The 22,845-nt window shown below is 36.3% G+C and overlaps 1 protein-coding gene across 3 annotated transcripts in view; it reads left to right on the forward strand.

Moving 5' to 3' along the window:
* The window catches only part of IPO11 (importin 11), an 80,703-nt gene that overhangs the window by 12,918 nt on the left and 44,940 nt on the right, over positions 1–22,845 (forward strand). For all 3 annotated transcript variants that reach the window (XM_063422944.1, XM_063422945.1, XM_063422943.1), the window contains 13 exons: positions 3,128–3,200; positions 6,506–6,709; positions 8,354–8,486; positions 9,408–9,466; positions 10,186–10,234; positions 11,436–11,506; positions 12,832–13,024; positions 13,853–14,005; positions 14,274–14,317; positions 15,207–15,297; positions 16,745–16,792; positions 17,426–17,531; positions 21,384–21,510. In XM_063422944.1, coding sequence (XP_063279014.1) covers positions 3,128–3,200; positions 6,506–6,709; positions 8,354–8,486; positions 9,408–9,466; positions 10,186–10,234; positions 11,436–11,506; positions 12,832–13,024; positions 13,853–14,005; positions 14,274–14,317; positions 15,207–15,297; positions 16,745–16,792; positions 17,426–17,531; positions 21,384–21,510 — 1,351 coding nt within the window. The remainder of the gene's footprint in view (positions 1–3,127; positions 3,201–6,505; positions 6,710–8,353; positions 8,487–9,407; positions 9,467–10,185; positions 10,235–11,435; positions 11,507–12,831; positions 13,025–13,852; positions 14,006–14,273; positions 14,318–15,206; positions 15,298–16,744; positions 16,793–17,425; positions 17,532–21,383; positions 21,511–22,845) is intronic.

A 22,845-nucleotide genomic window follows, 5' to 3' on the forward strand; every position in this document is an offset into this window, starting at 1 on the left:
ATCCTGATTTAAACTAAATTCTCAGTAGATTATTTTGTGAACCAATCATACTTCGAATGTCATGATTTTTGAAGACTTCATTGTAGAGGCTGCATTTTTGTTGTCTTTGCAAAATTCTTGTCTTTCATCTTGTGTCTCACTTCACAGCTGTCCCCCCTCCATCCACAGTAGCACATCAGAGCATATTGTGATGTACAGATCAGGCTTAAAAACGCATTTTCCAGTGAGTGATTTTGAAGATGAGCCTGTGAACTTCCTTCCTTCTGCTTTTTCAGGCAGCTTTTCATATAGCTGTGGCAAAGAGCCTAGAGTTGTCATAGCCTCTTTTCAGGCATAATATGGCCTCTTTTTAAAAAATTTTTTTGTCAGCCTCCTCAAAAGCTGGTCTTACAGAATGATTCTGTATGCGTTTTTATTTTCTTCAGAAATAGCTTGTCTTGACTTGAACTCAAGAGTTGAACATGTTTTTGATTTTACAGACAGTTACTTTTGTATCCTGTCTCTTGTAGACTTTGTTCTCTTATTTGACTACCATATTAGCAACTTTAACAATACTTTTCAAATATGTTTTTACTTGTGTGAACTTGAACTCCTTGTAAGTCAGAAATGCAACTCCAAAATACCAGGCTTTTTTTTTAAAAAAGCTCCAAAATAATATTTTAAGTATTTGGATGTATATCTCTCCATACCACGGAGAAAGATCAAAGTAGTGTTGAATTTGCAAATTGTAAACAACTGCAGCATAGCAGGTAGAAGTTCGTGTGTAGGTGAAGCTGTTTTCATTTTGGGGCATGCATAATTCAATGCTGAAGGGAAATAGCTGGCTCAGTGAGGCACGTTCTTCCTAACCTCTCGCCTGCCTGTAGCTTTTATCGACGGAATTGAGGAATTGTCTCTCTGGGAAGGCTGTGAGGGAGGCAGGGGCAGTGGTGCGGGTCTGTGTCTCTCCCTCAGGGGCTGAGGCTGTCCCGTGTCCCCGCTCTCCGGCAGATGTCACTCGTGCCGTTCCAGCGGTGAATTCCTGCACCCACCGAGGGCAAACCCTTGGGGGCTCTGTCACACAGCACTTGCATCCGCACAGAGTTCTTAGATTTTTATTTTTTTAGTACTGTTCACCAGTTTTGCTTATCATAAGCCTGTGTATTTGAGGCATTTGTCCTCATGGATCTGTTTGTTTTCTTTTCTTTGTTTTGTCAGCAATGGCAAAAGCTTAATTACAGCGTTTTTATTTACAGTGAGTAATGAACTGGATTCTTAGACTGTGCATATGAAAAGTTTAATACAACTATGAGAAAGAGTTTAAGGCAAGGGGGTCTGGTGAAGCCACAAACAAAGTAAATGAAGTAATATAGTAAAACGGTATTTTTTTTATATAAACCAGCTTTTAGGTGCTTTGTATTGCCTCTGGCAGTGAAGTACAATCTGCATTTAACCTGAGAATAGATTTTTAAATATTATTAATTAGAGCTTTTAAGTTTTAGAAACCACTTAGAGGACGCCTATATGTATGGAAATCATATACTACATTTTCATATTACAAAAGAAAAACCCACAAAAATTATTTTCCTGGAATGTAATCTCTTGGGTTTAGATTAATAAATTAAATAGTTACATGCAGAAAAGCTTTTACTGTTGCAGCAATCTCTGTAAAACTTTCACCAAAAGTTTTTAGGCTTAATGGACTTTTATGCAGAAAAAGATCTTAAAGCCTATGTCTTGATTTAAAATATATAAAATGATGGTTCCTGAGTGCTATAACTACCTCAAAAAAAAAAGACTTAGTGTACAGTTTTGAGTCACGAGTGAAACAATGAATTGCCCCTCTTTTGAACTATACTTAAAATGATGAGTCTTTGATCTAGGAAATGGTGAGTACTGGTGTTTTGTGCAGGAGTGAAGAAAAGTGAAAACTAGAATATTTTTGCAGATGTTTGTTCTTGTGGCAGTTCCTGCCTCTATTGGTTTATTTTTTTATATTAATTGTTAGTATTTGTCTAAATTAGTGTAAAACCTATGCTTTAGGGAGCTTTAGGCATAATTTTAAACCTCAGTATATAAAACTAACTTGTTAATATCTGTCCCTGAGGTCAGACAAGGGGAAGTGGTTGTGCTGGTGTGCTTAATCTTCTTAATTTCCAGCCACTGGTCTTCACTGAGATGTGATGTTTGCATGCATGCTTCCAAGTCATTGCAATGCTAGGTGGAAATTTCATCTGAACAATCTTGGGTGATAACTTACAGGCTTTTTATGCAAAAGAAACAGCTTTTTAGGTGCCGTCAGTAAATGTGTAAGAGTTTTTGGTTTGGTTTTCTCTTTCCCCAGTAATATAATCTATAAATATCAGCAAAACTTTTTTTAAAGCAGTGTGTTGTGTTTCCTGACTAGAAATTTTAAGAAAATTGCATGAATCATATAAAGCCTGAAGTAATACAGGAGTGATATCATACTGTAACTTGTAGTCTTAAACTGATAGAAGTCACTTAAAGTATTAAGATACCACAGTGTAACACTTGAACAAAAATTAACCTTTATGGCTTAGAATTTGCCCTGCTTACTTTTTTCCTCTGCATTTTATGGGGAATCTATCAACATACTTTTCACACAAAGGTGTAATTTTCAAAGGATCTGTACTTTTAAGTGTAAATGTATTATTTGCTTATAGAAAAGGATTTATAATAGAAAAGACTTTCTGCTTTTACAAAAAGAGCTGTCATCTAATATGATGATTGCCATATTCGAGACATTTTTTGGCCGTTGTCTATTAGTATACATGGGCAAATTCGTGTTCAAATACTTATTTCTGGCAGTAATAACTATAACAATTGTCTATGAGCAATCCATTTGTATTTTGTATAGTTTTGCATTTTTTCAATATGTATCTGTGTATCACACTCTGTCAACTCTCTTTTGCCATTTATCTTTAAAAAGGTCACTTCAGGTCTCAAAACGTGAGACTAAAATGCTTTATAAGTATTTTTTTCACTGTTCTCTCTCTTTTTAAAGATACTTGAGATAATGAAAGAAAAAAGGATGTTAGTTTTGATGGTGTTTTTCATAGTTACATATAAAATGATAGTAGTTTTTCAATTGAAAAGAAATAATACTCTTATGGCTATATCCTGGCAGTGCTCTTTCTGAAGAAGAAAAAACTACCTTGCGTGCTGGACTTATCACCAACTTTAATGAGCCAGTGAATCAGGTTAGTAATGATTGTTTATTACTTTCCCAAGAAATGCTTGTATTGATAGATAGCTTGGTTCTTTCTTTACAAAGTATTTAATAATAATAATAAAGCTGCAGTTTGCATACTGCTTTTCAGACAGATCTTGAAGTGAGATCTTTTACCATAGATCATAATTCATTGAAATTATAGAAACACTTTGGTTGGAAACAACATGTTTTGTCTCTGTCTTGGTGTTGCAGTGGCAGTTTGTTGTCCCTTGCTGTTTATAAATGCAAACATTTGGTGAAATGGTTCAGGGAATGGATGTAGCTCAAAAATAACCTTTCCTTGAGTGATTTTTGGTTTTTTTCAGCTGTGTCTGTTCTGTTACCTGACTCCCAGTGTGGCCGTGGCATGGCAGGAGTGAGCTGTTGAGCTTGCTGCTGCATAAACCCACCTAAGCAGTATTGCTGTCACATGTCTAGTTACAGTATTAGTGAATTGAAATAAGTTTAATAAAGCTTCAGTGTGATAGTGTCTTTTCTTACATAAAGTGACTAATTGTAAGCTGTGATGTTGATCAGAATAAGAATTCATTCTTGTATTGAGTATAGAACTAACACTAGGGGCACAAAATACGTCCATACTAGATGAATCAATCTTACTTCTGCTAACTTCTTCATCATGTAAGTGTAAGATTCTGCAAGGTAGTATTTGCTAATATTTTGAGCTAGATTTTAAATAACTTTGTCAAGGAAATACAGAAATGATAGGCATAAGGCAAGGATTAAAAAGAAAAGGCATTGGAAATAAACTTCTGTTCTGCAGACAGTTCAGTTTTAACTTTTTGGGATTTCTTGGCAGGATTAATGTAACTTCTAGGATTAGGGCAATTTATCAAAATTAGGCTAATTTAGTCTTTGTAGAAGCCTATTGTGAAGTGACAATTTTGACTGGAGTTAAACATTTTCATTGCAAATACAATTTTTTAAAAAGTTATAAAGTATTTTAAAATTTATTCTGGAGGTGTAGTTTCAATGTGAACAATATGACCAAATACTACTTGTTTCTGTATTTTAACCAAAAAGAAGCATGAAGTATGTCAAATGGAACCATGGTGTGTGTCATTTTTGCTTCTACTAGGTAGCATAAAAATTATCAAATGTTTATTTTGAAGTTTGTATGTTTTTTGCACATATAAATAGGCAAATGAATTATAAAACTCTAATATTAACTAAGTTGTTTGTAAAACCATTACAACTTTTTATCAATACTTTTTCCATACATTCATTAGTATTTCATCAGGTTGCCTGCTAAGATGATAGCATAGCATGTTTTGTAGTTAAAAATGCCACAGTTGGTGAACAGTTCTGGAGTTCTCTGACCGTAGTTGCAGTTGAGACTGGAACCTTTTTTACTGACATTTTAAAGGCTAGTGGCTTCATGTTTTGATTTGTGTGTCCTTATGGCATTTTTTGGGATATCATTTTTTAAGGTGTGGAGACTTTTGTTTGTTTTTATGGCAGCAGTCTAAATAATTGCCCGAACAATTATGCGTGATACTGAAATATGTTTACAGAATCCATATCCTTTTCTTTCCCCTTGTTTCCCAATCTGTGTTGTAGGTATCCTGAGGTGTCCTTTCAGAGGAATCTTTTGTTTAGTTCCCAGCCTGCTTGATATGTCTGGGTTTTGATATCCTGTGTTCCTGATAACTGCACTTTTCCAGGCACAAATAGTTCATAACGCAGTTGCTATCTGCTTGTGCTTTTTGCATCAATGAGGGCAGAAAAAAATTGTGACTCTTGTATAGAAAGAAAAGCAACACGAAATAGAAATAGGCGTAGTATGGAGATGTGATGATACAGCTTGATTTCCAGTGGAGGTGGGGAGAAAAAAGGAGAACATACCATCTGCTGAGAGCATAATTTTCTTGCCCTCTGAAGATATTTAGCATATGGATGGAACAGTGGAACAAAGTACTTCTTTAAATATATGACAGCAAATTCTTTTTCTTTTCTCCCCATTTAAAAAGCCAGTCCTCAAGATAAAAGTACTTCTGGCCTTCCTGAGAGGTTGCATGTGTATCACATAGGGAGAAGAATTTACTTGCTCCCCCTGCTCCCCAATTTTTCTGGTACTAGGTAGGACTCCCAGCTCTTCCTTGTGAATGTTGGCATCATTTTCCTGAAGCAATTCTTCTCACTAAGCAGCATGGTAGAGGAACAAATATTGCAGAAAATGTGGTGGGGTTGTGAGACTCCAGATGAAATAGCTCAGGAAGTAGTAAAGAAGGAGAAGGGCATAGCTCTATCTTTCTTAGGCCTGTAAATTGCTTGGATTCCTTCTGGTTGCCTCAGAAGGTGACTTCTTCCCCAGGCTGGAAGTGTGGTTGTTCTAGTGTGTTCAAGGAGAGAGTGTCTGCTTCACTTATCCAGTCAAGGACCTTTTCATTTAAAATGGGATAAGAACAGGAAAAAAAGAATGTGAAACTTTTGGATGTTTGAGGTTGGGTTTTGAGGGGCCACACAAAATATGTCCAAGACTATTTAGGGGAAGGGAGTTGCACAGCAGCCAAGTGTGGAATAGATAGAAAAGGCACAAGAAGGGCCAGTCATGGGTGACCTGTACTCATGTCTAAACAAACGCTGTGCCTGATGGCCCCTGCCTGTCCTGTGTTCTGACTGCATCCCTCACCCATCTTGCTGTGTGATCTCACTCTGCCCATCGTGTGTGTGCTGCAAGGACCAGGCTCCACTGCTGGCACGACTGGCACGAGCGGGAATTGGGCACAACAGCCAGAGTCAGGTGGTATCAGTGGTGCAGGTACCCCTGGCCTGAGGTTCTGAGCACCTGGAGCAAGAGAGAGTCTCAGTTCCAGTTACTGGGATGGGGCTTGGGCTTACACCTGTTCGTGCCTGGGGCTGGGTGGTTCTGTCTAAAAGTCAGGTGGAGCAGAATTAAGGGTAATACGTACTCAGCAGTGTATGGTCACAGAAAGTGATAGAAAAGATCACTAAGTAAAAAGTGGTTCCCAAATATTTGTTTCTTCATTTATGTGATTTCTAGAATAAATATAGTTACTGGTCTTCATGTAAAATTTAAACAAGGTATTAAGCTTAGTATTTTATGTAAATACTTGCTACAAACATAGAATAGAATACTTCTTCTGCACATTTGTTCACACTCAGGAAACTTAAAATCAGCTTGAGAAAAAGCACACAAAAATCTAGCAATCCATATTAATCTTTTTTGGTTCAGGTTTTATTTGGCTGTGGATCTTGTCATTATTCGTTTCCTAAATGCCCTTTGACTTAGTGGTGTGTGTTGTTTTTTTGCAGATAGCAACTCAGATCTCTGTACTGATTGCTAAAGTTGCCAGAGTGGACTGCCCCAGGCAATGGCCAGAACTTATACCCACTCTTGTGGAATCTGTGAAGGTGCAGGATGATCTTCAGCAACACAGGGCACTACTTACATTTTACCATGTTACAAAGACCCTGGCATCCAAGCGGCTTGCTGCAGATAGGAAGCTTTTCTATGATGTAAGTAATGTGGTGCAGTATTGTGGGGCATGCAAACTGTATTGTTCATCCTTGCTTCTTCCTTAGTTTATCTGGCAGGGCATTAATGGCATGTCTGTGGACTTTAATGTCTGCCCTTGGAAGAGAAGTGCACTGATGTTGTGGGTATCTGGATACTGTGGAATAACTGGAAGTCAGTTTCTGGGGGAGATGTTTGAGATCTTTATTAGTTTTGCATACAGCTTGAATGTTTTCTTAATTTGGGTAAAGAAGAAGAGCTTCATCTACAGAACAGTATCTCTATGTCAGCATTATGGTGTACATGATCTTACTTTTCTAGGAATTTATGGAGTTTTTTTGAAAGTGTGTTCTGAATTCTCAAGTCAGTACGGTCTTTAATAAATACTGGTGTTCAGACTTCCATACTACCATGTTTTAATTTTTTATCATCAGCAGGAATGTGAGGTTTTTCCAGGTCATATCCTCAGCTTAATGAAAAGGCAAGATGTGAATGCAAATGCCAAATCTCATGTCATTCGGGTTGCATTCTCCACTGTAAAAATCCACTGATTAGAGCACAGATGTAACTTTGGCTGTAGGCCATCATCTCCAAACCCATTTGGAGTTGGCCAACAATGTGGTACAGTTAACTGAATTTACTGAGATAAATATTTTTTCCAAACATGTTACTCTTGAATTTTTGAAATTTTCATTTATTCCTTAATTTTAAAGGAAAGAGTGAGCACTAGAAATGAAGACTGTTTATGGAGGTTTACCTGTTTTTCTATGTAGAAATTTCCGTCTGTGTAACCAATAAAATGAAATTTTGACCATCAGGGGTCTGAGGCATTGAAGACTGACTTGTAAATAAGACTTTTTATAACCTTGACTCAGTCAAAGCAATTAAATAAACAGGTCATGTGCTTTTGACCCCATTGATATAAGGTGAAGTTGTCAACTGCTACCGTAACTGAGAGAAAACTTTATCTTTTGTCTGTAATTCAGGTATCTTTATCAGTTAAGCACTGTGTGTGAGCTGTAATGTGAATTAAGTTTGAGATTTGTTCAGTTCTACCTGATTAGAAACTATTTGTCATTCTGTATTTAAACAAATTGAGAGAAAAAGTCAGTGTTTGTAGCTATCAACAAAGTTAAGTTAGTTTTGGAGTAGGCATTGTTCAAAACTATTGCATCTGTAACAGCTAAGTGTGTCCCAGAGTCAGCTGATTCAGACATTAATTTAACTGTAAAATGTACAACTTGTCTTTGTGGGAGAAGAGGTGATGAGGAAAGCTGATAATTTTTTGAAGTATCATACCATGTTATACACCAGCAGCTGTATTTACTGAAAGCTGGGTAAGAAAAGAGCCCTGAATAGTTTTCTTTAAAGTGAAAGTCATAGACCCAACTAGTCACGGAAACCAGTGAGTCTGTACTAACATCTTCAAATAAAGGCAAGGTATTTTTCTGGAAAATACCTTTAGATTAATGCAATTCATTACAACAATGAAGCAAATTAAACATTGTGGCCTGTGACACATACAAGAAGCTGGATTACTTTTTTTTTTAGATTTTAAAAGTCTAAACCATCTTTAAAATTTAGGGATTTATTATGGTATTGCAAAATTCAGGAAACAAATTATATTCTTGATCTTCCTTTTCTAGCTCACATCAAGTATTTATAGCTTTGCCTGTTCCTTGTGGAATCATCATACAGATACATTCCTGCAGCAGATTTGTACAGGGGATGAAGCTGCTGCTGCAAATTCACTTGAAAGGACCTTGTTGTCGTTGAAAGGTAATAACATAGAATGATGTTAAGGGTAGGGAATCAAATAACTTTCTTCACAGGGAGTGTGTTGAACCTCTTTGGTAAATAGATCCCATTCTCTAGCAAAGCCATGCCCATTGGGAATAGGGAAAAGAAACTTGGTTTATTTTACCTGTAGTGTTAGTAAGGCAGAAGGATTGCTCATGCAGAAGGGGGAGAGAGAGTAGTCTTGTTTCCCAGTATGTGAGAATTGTGCATTTCACTGTGCATATTGTAAGAAGGTTGGAAAGTGGGTGGCATAACAGGATGTTTTCTTACATGTGTTGTAATTGAGGCTTGCATGTCTTTAGCACTTACTTGAGAAAGCTGAGCTGCAACTTTCATTCCATTAAGTTCACCCTGTGTCCAGTGAAAAGCTAGCCTTAGCAGTTAGTTTATGTTTTAGGTTGATACTCAAAGGTTTATAAGTGGAGTAAATGCATATCCTGACTGCTTTGCTGCTTTGAACAACTGAGATTTTTGTATGCAATGCTTGCAATGTAGATAATACATGTCCTGAATTGTTTCAGAAGATGTGGTGTGCAACTTTTCTGGATTACTGGCAGTGATAAGACTGATAGAATTTACAAGTGGTTTATGGGCCTTACTTGGCTATACTTGGCTCTTTTCCTACTGCAGGATGTTTCAGGAACTGAATACTTAGAGTTCTGGCAGAGTTCTTCCTGATTGAGTAATTCTTGGAGTTCTCTTCATTATTTTACAAGAGGTTTATTTTTAAAGTAATTTCAATAAGGTGAATTCTGGGTATGGATGAGGCATCCAAAATGATGTGTATTTTTTAAAGTGTTGAGTTGAAAGAAAGGCATGGCAAGTGGAATTGTAATTGTGTTATGAAATTTGTTGAAACAAGAGCTAATGAATAGCTAAACAAGTAACTTTTTTTCCTAGTGCTTCGGAAACTAACGGTCCATGGCTTTGTAGAACCTCACTGGAATGCAGAGGTGATGGTAAGTGCATTTCTAGTTTTAGATTAGTGATCTTTTGTGATGATTGCAAGTGTTATTAGAGCTGTCTTTGGAAATTGTTGAAAGGCACACATTTGTATTATGCAGAGGAAGATCAAGCAACATTCTCTCAAAGTTGTCCTCCAATCAGTCAAGAACTCTCAAATTCTAGATGGATTCTAAACACTATGACAGTAATGGCATCATTTTCGAAAAAGAAAAGACACCTTTTTCAATATATGCACCATATATGATGGTGACACTTGCTGCTTACTGAAAGATGTCTTACATGTGCTCTCCTCCCTCCAGCTAAAAGCATTTCAATTAGTCACAAATGTGATGCCATGCTTGTCTTGTCACATTTTTTTGATTGAGATAAAAGTCTGTGGTCTGCAGCCTATGGAGAGGGTAGCATCAGACAAACCCAAGCACCTTCCTTAACCTCCAGAGCTGCCTGCTTTGCTGGAGGAATTGAATACCTGTGACCTACACTAGGAAGTTGAGAACAGGGTAGAACTGGGTAACCATATAATCTGTGCAGTCTGCTTGCTAACTAATTGTTAATTTCTTGAGGAAATTGCTCAAAATAATCAAAGAGTTCAGGTAAAAGCTACGAGGTCATGTCTGAGTTGGTAACGCATGACTTCAGTCTAGACATAACTTTGTTGTCATAATACAGTGCAGAATAAGCTTTATCTTTCAAAAGCATGTTTGTTTTTCAGGGTTTTCTACATGCTGTATTTGAACGGCTGAAACAGTTTCTGCAGTGTAGTAAGTATCTGAGTATTTTTCTTTGTATTCATTGTTAAACATTAGAAACTGCATGAAAATATACACGCTAGTGTATCAACAATGATCCTTTAGGTGCAAGGTATTTTTGTACCTTGTCAAAACTATTTGTTTAAACGCTACTGAAACTATCAAGGAAGAATTCAGTAAAAGTGTCTTTTTGTATTAACAGAGTAAAATCACACCACAATTGTATTTGGTGTCATATTTCAACAACATTTTTTACAAGAGTAGATAAACTGAATAGGAAGATTTTTTTAAAAATAAGTTGTGTCATTTTGATATTTTGATGAAGTTCCTGAGTTCAGGAGCATGTACTTTAGGAAGAGGGCTGATTTGGGCTTTCAGCCTCATTTTTAGAAGAGATGGAAACTCCCCTCATTTGCCACTTTCACTATACTACACTCAGGCTCCTTCTGGCTCTTCTTTAATTTTTGACTAGAAGGGTGCAGAGTTTAACAGAAGGAATTGAAGACCATTCCATACTGAAGTTTGGTGTTTATTGTAGTCACCTAGAATGAGAGGACTTTAGAGTTTTTGTTCTTAGACAAGAACTGAGTGGAACCTTCCCATTTAAACTTTTCTAATCAGTAAATTGTTTTGCAAAAGCAGGATTAGTGTTTACATTTATGTCTCATGTTTCTGCCTGTATGCCTTCAATATGGTCCTTTCTGGTTTTTCTTTTTTTTAGTAAAAGTTTTGTCTGCTTTTTTCCCTAACTCAGAATGTTTTCTAATGCCCATAATAAATTAGTCTTTAAGCTGGAGTTTCTAAAAAAGCACATAATAGTGTGTGGTAATAGTTCCATTAAAAGGACATCTTTATATTTTCAATGCATCATTATTTTTTGTCCATACTAGCTTTTGTTTGCATTGTTTTCACTGCCTTTTATCACTGAATTTTCTGTAATGATGTCACAATTATTGTAGCGTGGTCAAGTACAGTGAATTTTACTACAGTTGAGAGAAACTCTTTAAGATTTTTTACTCCCAGTACTCATTACCTTGAATTTGACTTGGAATTTATCTTGCCCTAGAGCTTTTTTCAGGCTCAACTTAATCTCTTAAAATAATTTTTACAGTAAAAATAAGTTCTTCTCCAGTGTTAATTTTTTAGAACTTTGCTATCCAGAAAGAAAATGAAAGTCTAAAAAATTATAGTCATAAAATGTCTGATTTACCAGGTAGAAGTATAAGACCAGAAAGCATATGCAGAGATCGTCTAGAAAAGACCATAATTCTGTTCACTAAAGTGGTAAGTAGAATTTTCTTTCAGTTACTGTATAGTTTATAGTTCTGGAGGAGCAGTCCCCATCCAGACACGTGTGCCTTAAAGTGAATCTGTTTCAGACCTGTCAAAGAAATGGAAGGCACTGCAACTTAAAACTTCCTTGTTCTGAGATGTATTTTTGAGGAAAAGGGTGTCTGTTTACTTGTGCTGATGTAAGTTGTAGCAGCGAAGAATACATTTTCTTAGCTCACACAAAATTAAGTGCATTCCATAAGGAAATTATTTAGCTAGGATTTGTTTGAGAAAGACAAACAAATGGTAAGACAGTGGTAATGGTATTAAGGAGTAAAGAAGAGCCAGGCTTTTTGTCTTATCTTTTATAGCTGCTTAGATCACTGTTTCTGTGGCTTTGTTGATTCTGTGGAATTACTGGCCACACTAATTAATCAAAAGAAAATGAACAGCGTACTCTCTTGCCCTTTGAGGTTTGTATTGTGTGATACTCTTGGACTTGTCAGCTGATTCTGTGTAAATGTTAAATGCGTATTGTGTTGAAGATAATTTTAACATAGACACTCGGTCTGGTTTTTTTGGTTCTGTTCTTTTTTTTTTTTTTTAAGTTGCAAAACCTATGTAGTTCCCATTGTTTTCAGATTTTGTCTAGAGGCCATGGGTCTATTTTAAATATTCAGCCTAGTTATCAGATGTAAAAGGCACCTATCAGCTTCACCAAAATTGGGCTGAGGATGCTCTGACACATTTTGATCTTCGTCATAGTACTTAGATTGCAAATGTGCATCTTTTTTCACAGACCTGAAGAGGAAGTTAACTTGATTAATAGGTAATCTACCACCTGTAGAAATTCACATGCAAGAAGTTTAGGCATTTTTGCAGTATTAAAAGAGATAAAAAGAATCCACCAGTTTATTTTAGATCAGTAATTGGAAAAGCTAAGTTGAGGAAGTGTGTGTACTGCAGTGGTGTTGGGAGGGAAGTTATATATCCCTCATAGCTCTTTTGCTTGCACTGATTCTAATAGGTGTGAATTATCTGCTGAAATTCTCACACTTTGAACTATGGCTGATATATTTTATTGACTATTAACAAGCTGGTGCATTTGAAAATGGATATTGTTCTTCATACGTAAAAAAAGAAAAGTAATTTTGAACCCAAATCAAGAATAATGCTTCATTAACAATTGATCTCTTCCTAATTTTCCGTCCATGTTGAGTTTCCTATAATTATGTATAAATTGGCGTCTGGTTTTGATAACTGGTTTACTGAAGCATTTAATAAGGCTTCACTAAAAGTGTTTTGATTTCTCTTTTTCTACTTCGTTTTTTTTTAAGCTTTTGGACTTCCTGGATCAACATCCTTTCTCATTCACTGCTTTGATTCAGAGATCACTGGAGTTCTCTGTAAGCTATGTTTTCACAGAAGCTGGTGAAGGAGTTGTATTTGAGCAGTTTATTGTACAATGTATGAATCTCATTAAGATGATTGTAAAAAATTATGCATACAAGCCATCCAAAAATATTGAAGGTACTGCTACCATTTACTAAAATATTTTCTTGTGTCTTGAGAAACATTTTGCTAGCTATTCTCAACAGTTAAACTCCTTTATTAATGTTTTAATATTTATTGAAATATGTATGGTTCTGCCTCTGTATTGGTAATTATTATTTCAACTTTTTAAAGTATTAATGTATTAGATAATGACATTCCAAAGCAATTTTGAATGCAAAAGGAGCACAAATATCTTTTCTTCTTTGATTGTTTTAGTTTGCATTGAACTAATTCTAAAAAGTACTGAGGTGCAGAGTTTGGTTTATTTTCATCAACTAGTTTGTTGCATCTTTCCCATGAGATGTTTGATAAAATGATGTGTTTTCTGTGATTAATACCAGTACAATGAAATACAGAAACACAGTGGATTGGAGATGCAGTTGAATATAAAGGAGTTCATATGTTTTTCTTTGTAGGACCGTGTTTCATTTTGAAATTTCGTACATTGTTGTATGTGTGAATTGAAAAAACACCTCAACCTTTCACATCAGTTTTACATGTGGCAGTGACCAGATAACAATCTGTATTCTCTATGAATTTAAAAAAAATTTTATATACTGGTACTGATATATGTCACAATAGATTACTTGACTGCAGACTAGATTACTAGATTACAATAGTTTGCTTAAAAACCCGTCTTACCAAATGAAAGTCAGTTAAAGTCTGCCATGAAACTACATTTTTTCTTATTTTTCTCAGAAGATAAGAGTTTTTTATTTATTGACTTCCTTCTAATTTTACTAGACTAGTCTTTGATCGTTAAGCCACTTAATTGTAATCTGAAATGTTCATGTTTTATTTCAGACAGCAGTGTTGAAACTCTTGAAGCACATAAGATAAAGACAGCTTTTTTCACATACCCAACACTAATGGAAATATGTAGGAGATTAGTCACTCACTACTTCCTGCTGACAAAGGAGGAATTGACCATGTGGGAAGAGGATCCAGAAAGCTTCAGTAAGAAACATGCTATATATAGTTGGTTGTAGTGTAATTAGATATTTGTATTAGTGCTTCATATCCACATTGTCTCTACAAATTGCCTGATGCAATATTGGCCATTTTATTGCCTGCAGTCTTCTTACATGGACAAATATTCCCCCTAGACATACTTTTTGTAATAAAAGTTTTCTCAGTAGTCCATGATATCCTCTCACCCTAACACTGAACTTTGTTTGTACCATTGTTGAAGTAATACTTTTTTCTTTTCTTTTTGAAATAATAGCTGTAGAAGAGACTGGAGGAGATTCCTGGAAGTACAGTCTCAGAGTAAGTATTAAATTTGAAATAAAACCATTAAAAATGCCTAAATGCAATTCTTGATAGTTTTATAACTGAGACAGATAATATTTGAAAAAAAAATCCTTATGTTTCTTCAGATTTAGTAAAGTTTAACTTCTTTATTTTTTCAGTGTTCAAACTTGCTGAAATACACAGGAATCTATGCACTTCAAATTTTAGGAGGGGGAAAAAGGAGTTTGCTTCAGCATTTGAATTATGTAGCATATGGTAAAAGCCAGAAGTTCTCTCTTTTTTAAGCTGATAACTGATAACTGACCAGATATGACTCTGTTAGTAGGCAGGACAAGTGAAGCAAGTTCCAGATGCATCTTTATTAGTTAATTATATTCATAATTAGTTACTATATTAGTTAATTTAGTTCAGATCAGAAATACACTGTTGTAGTGTATCTCCCAGCTGTAACTGCCGTGGTTTGCTTTGCAGAGTGATCTCAAAGTTCATTTGCTGGATTATTTTTATTATAAAACTGAAAAACTCAGCGTGGTGCATGAAGTATGTTCTGGTTGTAAAAGGGTGCTCAGTCCAAGTCCCTGACCTGGAGCCAATTACCCAGTACAAAAAAAACCTGTGACACACCTGCAGTGTGGTCCCTGGCAGGCAGCAGCAGCTGCTTCACAGATTCATTGTTCTGCCACAGAACTGGTTGATGCAGATGCAGCCTCAAACCCTTGCTGAGTTTAGGCACAATGTATAGTAAAAAGAGTGGTATTTCTTACAATATGAATTTTGTTACTGTATATTGTGGTTTAAATTGTGACCTTCAGTGCAAGGTATTCACCACTTACAAATTTATCATAAAATGTATTTTAATTGCTTTTATTTTAATAGATTCTAACTAGATCTTTGAATTTTTCAGCCATGCACAGAAGTTCTTTTTATTGATATCTTTCATGAATATAATCAGACTCTTACTCCAGTTCTTTTGGAAATGGTTCAGAGTCTGCAAGGTAAGTTCTTTAAAAAAATCAGGGAAGTATACAATGTACAATTGTTTGCATTCATAACATACTCTTGTCAAGTATTAAACAAGTATGACCTTGTAATATCTAATTCTGTATAGTACATTCTTTCTGTATTTTTGAAAGGACATGTTAATATTCTAAAATGATTTCTAAACCTACTATAATGGAGTGCATTGTGTATCTAGAAGGAGGGAGTCATAGAAATCTGGTTTTCATTGTAACTATTCTAGCTGGTTGACAAATGCTGTAGCATTTCTAATTCCATGATGTTTCAGGCTTTCTTGGGAGTGATCCACAAGCTTAATTAATTTCTTGGGTTCTTTTTAGTTGGAAATTTCTGATTCAGATGTTGCAAGGCAGTTCTTGCTATGTCTGTGCCAAAATCTTGGGGCAGAAAAAACTTTAAAAAGTTTAAGTTATGCTGTCATTTTGGAGAGTGTAGATGACTTTCTAAATCTGAAGAATTGCTTAAAAATTTATGGGTTTTCTGTATGACGACTGAATTATTCATAGGTTGAGGAGTGAGTCATATTTTCTTTGTTTTACTTTAGGATTCTTTACCCCCAAACTAAGTTTTTTAATGGCAGGAAAGATAATAAGTAGGAGTGGCTTCTTTTTCCCCCCTATCATTTCAGCTCAGATTGTTTCCCCCAGTTGTCTTCATTGAGTTACAATATTTTGTATTCGAGCTTATCAGAAAGAATCATTACATTCTATTCAGATAAAAATAAATACTTATTTTCTGAGAGTGGTTTCTGACCTCACAAAATCTGTTCATAAAGTACTTCATGTATGTAGGTTTTGGGATTGCCTGTTGTACCATAATATGGGGAGTAGTAAATGATTCCTTATAGTAGAGTTTACAGTTAATGGTGGTTTTGTTTTCCAAAAATTACTTGAGTTAATACTACCGTGTTAAAAGGTATACCTGTGCTTTCTAAATTTTCCTGGAGCCCAAAGCAGTTTTCTTCTGCTCTTCATGTTTTCAAATTGAGATTTGCTGTTGAAGTACTAGATGATATGAAGAATCCATTAATTCTTAAAACTTCAGAAAATATTTACTTTTAGGCACACATATATAAAAAAATCAGGGAACTAGGTCTAGGATCCTTTTGGATGTGGTACTATGTGGTTGACAGTTGTCTGCAATTTGCAGATTTTGAGTCTGTTAATTTAAAATACCTGCTTCTGACTTAAGTATATGTTGTTATTAAAAATACTCGTATCCAAAGAAGTAAGCCAGAAATCAGGTGTGAAAGCAGAGATTTGATTTTCATATATTCACTGAACAAAGTATCAAAACTGAAATGACTGAACTTGTAAATTGAGTAAAAGCAGTCTTAATTCATGTCTTTCTTAAAGCATTTAAGTGCAAAGTCTTGCATTCCTTGTTTTAGTCACCCTTTTTATTTATTTTAACTTTGTCTTGTAGGATCTACCAACATGGAAGATACCAATGCAATACTGATTAAAGATGCTGGTAAATTAAGTTTTACTTTATCTTTGAAATAACAGAGCCACTTTAGTGTATGTGTTTTACTTCTTAAAAATTGCATGAAGAATTTTGCAAGATTTTTTTTAAGTCATTTGTAAAGTGGGACCTAAATTCTAATTCTCCTTTCATTGATGTTGGCCTTCACTTTTGAAAATGTTTATGTAAAAAGACACTGCTTTTTGGCTTTTTTGTGAAACAACAATCTCCTTTACTGCCCTGTTCTTTCTACTGTGCCAAGTGAATGACCTTCAGTATTCTCATGGAGATACTCTGTCCATTTTACAAGTGAGGAGATTTTTACGGCAAAAGAAAAGAATTGTTTCTTTTGGAACAGTCCTTAATAGAATAAGATCTTCATTGTTCATTTGGTTTCTAGCTATTTTCAAGAATCTAACCTTTCTCCTGTAGTGTCTTTCTTTTACTAATAATTTCCACAAGAGTTCCTTTCACCATGATCTGATAAAACTTTCTTTTGTGAAGAAATGTGCTTTAGTTTTGTTTTCCTTATTATGTTCAGGTTACCAAAATGTGGCTTGAATATTAAATTAATCCAATTATTTAGTAATAAAAAAATTAACGTTTAAGCAAACAGTAAGCATAACTATTGTTTTTCCCCAGTGTATAATGCGGTTGGACTGGCTGCTTATGAACTGTTTGATAGTGTGGATTTTGATCAGTGGTTTAAAAATCAACTATTAGCAGAACTACAGGTTTCTCATGACAGGTAAACACGTTGGTTTGTTATGCCTTCATCATTTAAATACAAACTGTTGATGCAAATTTGATAAGATATAATGCCTAATAATCGCTGAGTTGAAAAATACTCAACCTTGAAACATATCCACTAAATGAGAAGTATAAAATGCATTCAGGTGACTGATAGCAGTCACAGAAGTGGTAGTGTTCTTGACAGTTCATATGTAAATTACTGTAGAGTGAATACTTCCATGGTTCTGTAAAAAGTGCATTGTCTGTCTTCTTGCATATATTAGAACTGACTCAAGGTTCTCAGGATAACCACCTTTGCTTGTTTAAAAAAAGATGTTTAGGTCTCCAGAGACCCTTTGCTCTAGGCAGCAAAGTCCTGAAATCTGAAAAAGAAACTGAAATCTGTGGAAATCGTCCTTGTAAAACTCCAGTTTAGCCATGATAGTGATTTGTTCTTCTCTTTAAGTTTAAATACAAGCCCTCTGTAATTCTGTTCAGTGCATTTTGCTGCAATAAAGAGAGGATATAAGGGTTTGGGTTGTGTTGTAAAGTGTGAATGATTGCAGCTTGTTCTACATGAAGAGTTTTATGCAGTCCATCTGCTGTGGTGTTCCCTTCTCACCAAGGTCCCCCTCACATGGATGGCCTTCCCACGAGCACCTCCTATTGCTAAGTGGATATCATGGGGTATTTTGAAGGATCATCTTTGCATCTCAGTACAGACTGAGCTGTCTCTCTTCATAACTGTCTGGAAGGCACTGTATGTCCCTTTCCCTCAAGCTCACTCGTTCCCCAGGGGAAGGACAGTGACTGCTTTTGTGCATGCTAATCCTTATCAGACAAGTTCAAATCAGCAGTTCATTCTAAATAAGTATGTCCTATTTTTCTTGACACAGTCATTAGCAGTGACCCAAATGTCCTTTGAAGACTGTTAGTATGTTTTTCGTCTACATTTGCAATTCCTCTTACCAGTGGCAATATTTATGGGAAACATGACCTAATTTGTTTCCTTATACCCTTAGGACCTACTATAAATTGTAAATTATTTTCCATAATGGGTCGCTAGTCAGGTCTTTTATTTCCAAATATTCTATTTACAAAGAGAGTTCAGTTTCCTATAGAGTGGAACTTAAAATATTAAAATGTTGCATTCCACTACAATGAACTTTGAAAAAATTACTTATTTTCAGATGTATAAGCTTACGTTAGTGTCAAAGAATGATTACCACAGTTGTTTACCTGCTGTCTCCTAATGTTTTTATTCTTCTTCTCGTTAGACTTTTTTTTTTTTTTACTAAGATTTTTCTTACTATTTACAAGTGGCCTAATGATTAGACTAAATGTCAGAAGGGCAGGAAAAAATTGGGAGATCTTGTTAATTTGCTGTTGTGCTCCACCAGCAGCAGTCTCTAAAGAAAGCTGCCATAATCTTTGCAGCACATGGCAGCTATGGCATTTTTATGCTCTTCACCCATATAGCATAAGTAAAACTGACAAGTTTATGTTGTTACAGTCATATTAGTCAGGAAGAGACCTGATCTAACAGTTTGGTTGGCATTTGTGTTGTCCTGGGATGAAATTCTTGTGGAGACAGAAGCTTGCAGTAGAATTTGTCTGGAATTTTGAAGCCCTGTTTAGTTGAACTGCTTCTAGTGCCTTCATCATTGGAGACCACCATGGCTATAAGGGAAGGCAGTGGCTGGAATGGAGAACTGCTTTAACAGCAGCTTTGGGAACACATAAGCAGTTCAGATACAGTGAGCTGGAGGGTGTCCTCTGCTGTCCCACAGAATGTCCCATGCTGACTAGTATGCTTGTTCAGAACTGGTTGATGCCCGAGACACAAGCCTATGTGTTGTCAGCAGTGAGCGTGGAGTTGGCAGTGTTTTGTTTTCTCTGAAGATTTTGTTACCTGTTGATAGTAAACCCATCAACCATGACCATAGCAGTAGAAGAAATATGGAATTAATAAAAAAGTTCTGAAAGACTTCTAGAAATAGTGCGTTGCCAATTTATCTATCGCTTGCCATGATGCTTAGATTTGTACTAAGAATGTAAGAATTGTAATAAGAAGCTTTTTCATAATATGAAAGTAGTTTACTGAATACTTTTTTTCTTTTGCAATAACTCATTGGTAAAGCAACATTTCCTGCTGAGAAAAAAAGTAAAGTACTTTTGACTTGAACATCTGATGCAGTCCAGACTGCTTAAGGGTACTCTCCTATGACTGATGCAGCAGAGATTCCCTTAATTTAGAATATGGTCACTTTTTTCCATGTGACATTTAGGTCCACCAGGCTCAGTGGTGGACCTATGCTCAGTCACTGCGTGCTCTTTTTCTTCAAAGCTAATCTTCTGAGGTGAGCTTTTCCCAGAAGCAGTGAATGTAGAAAAAGTAGGACCTCAAAAATGAGCACCTATGAGAAACTTCAGTATTAAAAAAACCAAACAAAAAAACTCAACCCAGACAAACCCCAAACATGTACCTACCCCAAAAAAATCTAACATGCTGTATTTTCTCTACCATGCAGGGAGAGAGAAGTAATATAGAGATGCAGAGACAGAATATATGTATTAAATAATAGATACCACCAGACCTGAAAATCTGTGCTTTCAGCAGACAGTTATGTACTTTAAATTATGTCATTTAAAACTTTTCTTTATGTGATAACGGTTTGAAAACTACCCAACTCAAATTTCAAGAAAGTCACTTAGTTTTTTAAATACTCTGATGTTTACCAGTTTAAGTGTCAGATACAGGCCTCCAAAGAGTAGAAAAAGTTGCATCTTCACAGCTTCTTGAACAAATGGAAGGGCACGTTAATAAGGCAGTGTTTTGTGTAAGTCATGCTTCAGCATTATTCATGCTTCACTGCCACTCCATTAACATCAAGCAACACTGGACTGTTATTTCTCATTAGATTTGTGTTCCAGTCTAATGAATTGCTTTATATGTGCCATTTCCACAACTTGCATGTTCTCTGAAGATGTTCTTTGTTTATAATCTTATCATTATGGGAATATTTAATAAAACATACTTATTAAATGTAGAGAAACCTCAATAACTTCAGTTTAAATGGCTTCTTGATGGCTTACAAGGCCAGTAATTCATCAAACAAAAAATATCTATGATCACGATACGTTAGTTAAAATTCTCTAATTATGCTTCATCTCTATACATCTGGTTCATATGGTTCATCTTTATACATCTGTAAATGAAACATAAATCTGTGTTTTTTGATCAGTGGAGAAAAATAGCAGCTCTGTCAAATGCCTTTCTCAATCATTGTTCTGGTTTGTTCTTCCCATCAACTCTAAAGCTGTTTGATTTGTACCCTTGTCGTGGCACTAATGCAAGATTAGGTAATGTCTGTTTTAGAGCACTTTTAGACTGATGGAGTGAACTATTCTGACAGTTGCTATAGTACAGTCCTTAAGTTTGCGTTTTTAAATTGTATTTGACTTCAAGTTTTTGAGCATGAACAGAATGTCAAGGGAATTGCTGGGAACTATAATGAAAACAGTAGATACCATGACTGCAGGAATAAATGTAACATTTATTCTTATTTTTTAAATTGGTGTGCTGTGTGCAGAATGAACTGTATCTCTAGGGAGACATTCAGGATTCAGTCATTTAGGGTGAAAATTATCTTTTTCAGGCTAAGCTGGTTTTTCCTGAGCCTTCTTGTGAATAATTTTAATGGAAAAGGTTTTTGCATTGAAATCGATCTTGACAAACTAAATATTTTAACTTTTGGGGGCAGTAACGTTTTTATCATTATTCTTGGCTTTCTTCTTCATCAAAGTATTCTATAACAACTACTGTAGTAAGTTAACGAGTGCAATTTTTTTCCTCCTACTTTTAAAGGTATAAACCAATACGCCGTCGGGTAATATGGCTGATTGGACAGTGGATTTCTGTAAAATTCAAATCAGACTTGAGACCTGTTTTATATGAAGCAATTCGTAACTTGCTTCAAGACCGTGACTTAGTGGTAAGTATAAGTAACCAATCTTTTGGGGTACACATTTGTTGCAACCACAGATGGAACGGAAATACCTCACTTTGTGTAGACTCGATTGAGAATTTTGTAATATTGTGCTTTAAAGTCTGTTATGTCTTGCAAAAGATAAACCATTGGGAAGATGTGGTGATGTTTAATTGTGGAGAACAGTAATGACAAAGACATTAAATGGAGCCTGAAGATGTTCAATAAGTGATGACTTTGGTGGGAAAATGAATTCCAAAAGCAACAATCTGTTCTTTATAGGAATATAACTATGAAAGGGCTTACAGTAATTTATAAATGAATGGATGCTTTGTGTAGGTAGAACAGAGTTATTTTGTGATTAGTCACTTTATTATACAGCATTGATCAAGTGAATTTGCAGGTGGCACCAGTCTGGGTGGCAGTGCTGACCTGCTGGAGGGCAGGCAGGCTCTGCAGAGGGATCTGCACAGGCTGGACCATGGCTGAGGCCAATGGGGTGAGGTTCAACAAGGCCCAGGGCTGGCTCCTGCCCTTGGCTCACAACAGCCCCAGGCAGGGCCACAGGCTGGGGCAGAGGGGCTGGAAAGGACCTGGGGGTGCTGTGCCAGCAGCTGAACATGAGGCAGCAGTGCCCAGGGGGCCAAGAAGGCCAAGGGCATCCTGGCCTGGCTCAGCAGTGGTGTGGCCAGCAGGGCCAGGGCAGGGATTGTCCCCTGTGCTGGCACTGGTGAGGCCACAGCTCGAGTGCTGTGTGCAGGGCTGGGCCCTCAGTGCAGGACAGACCCTGAGGGGCTGCAGTGAGTCCAGAGAAGGGCAGGGCAGTGGGGAAGGGTCTGCAGCACCAGTCCTGTGAGGAGCAGCTGAGGGAGCTGGGGGTGTTTAATCTGGAGAAAAGGAGGCTCAGGGGAGACCTTGTCACTCCCTACAAATGCCTGTAAGGAGGCTGTGGCCAGGTGTGGTCAGTCTCTTTTCCCAGGCAACGACTGACAGGACAAGAAGAATTGGCCTCAAGCTGCACTCAGTGAGGTTCAGGTTGGACATTAGGAAAAATTTCTTCATGGAAAAAGAGTTGTCAAGCATTGGAACAGGTGGAGTCAGCTGGAAGCGTTCCAATAATGTGTGGATATGGCATCTGGGGACATGATTTAGTGATGGTGGTACTGGTTTCATGGTTGGACTAGATGATCTCACAGGTGTTTTACATCCATAATGATTGTGTGATTTTATGGCTATTTAGGCATTAAAGTTACCTGCTAACTTGATATGATAAATGGCATTGTTTGCTAAACTGCTTGAGTACAAATCTGTAGTTTTAAAATACAGCTTCAGTTTACCAGC

The sequence above is a fragment of the Prinia subflava genome, chromosome Z, assembly GCF_021018805.1.
Source record: "Prinia subflava isolate CZ2003 ecotype Zambia chromosome Z, Cam_Psub_1.2, whole genome shotgun sequence".
NCBI lineage: Eukaryota > Metazoa > Chordata > Aves > Passeriformes > Cisticolidae > Prinia > Prinia subflava.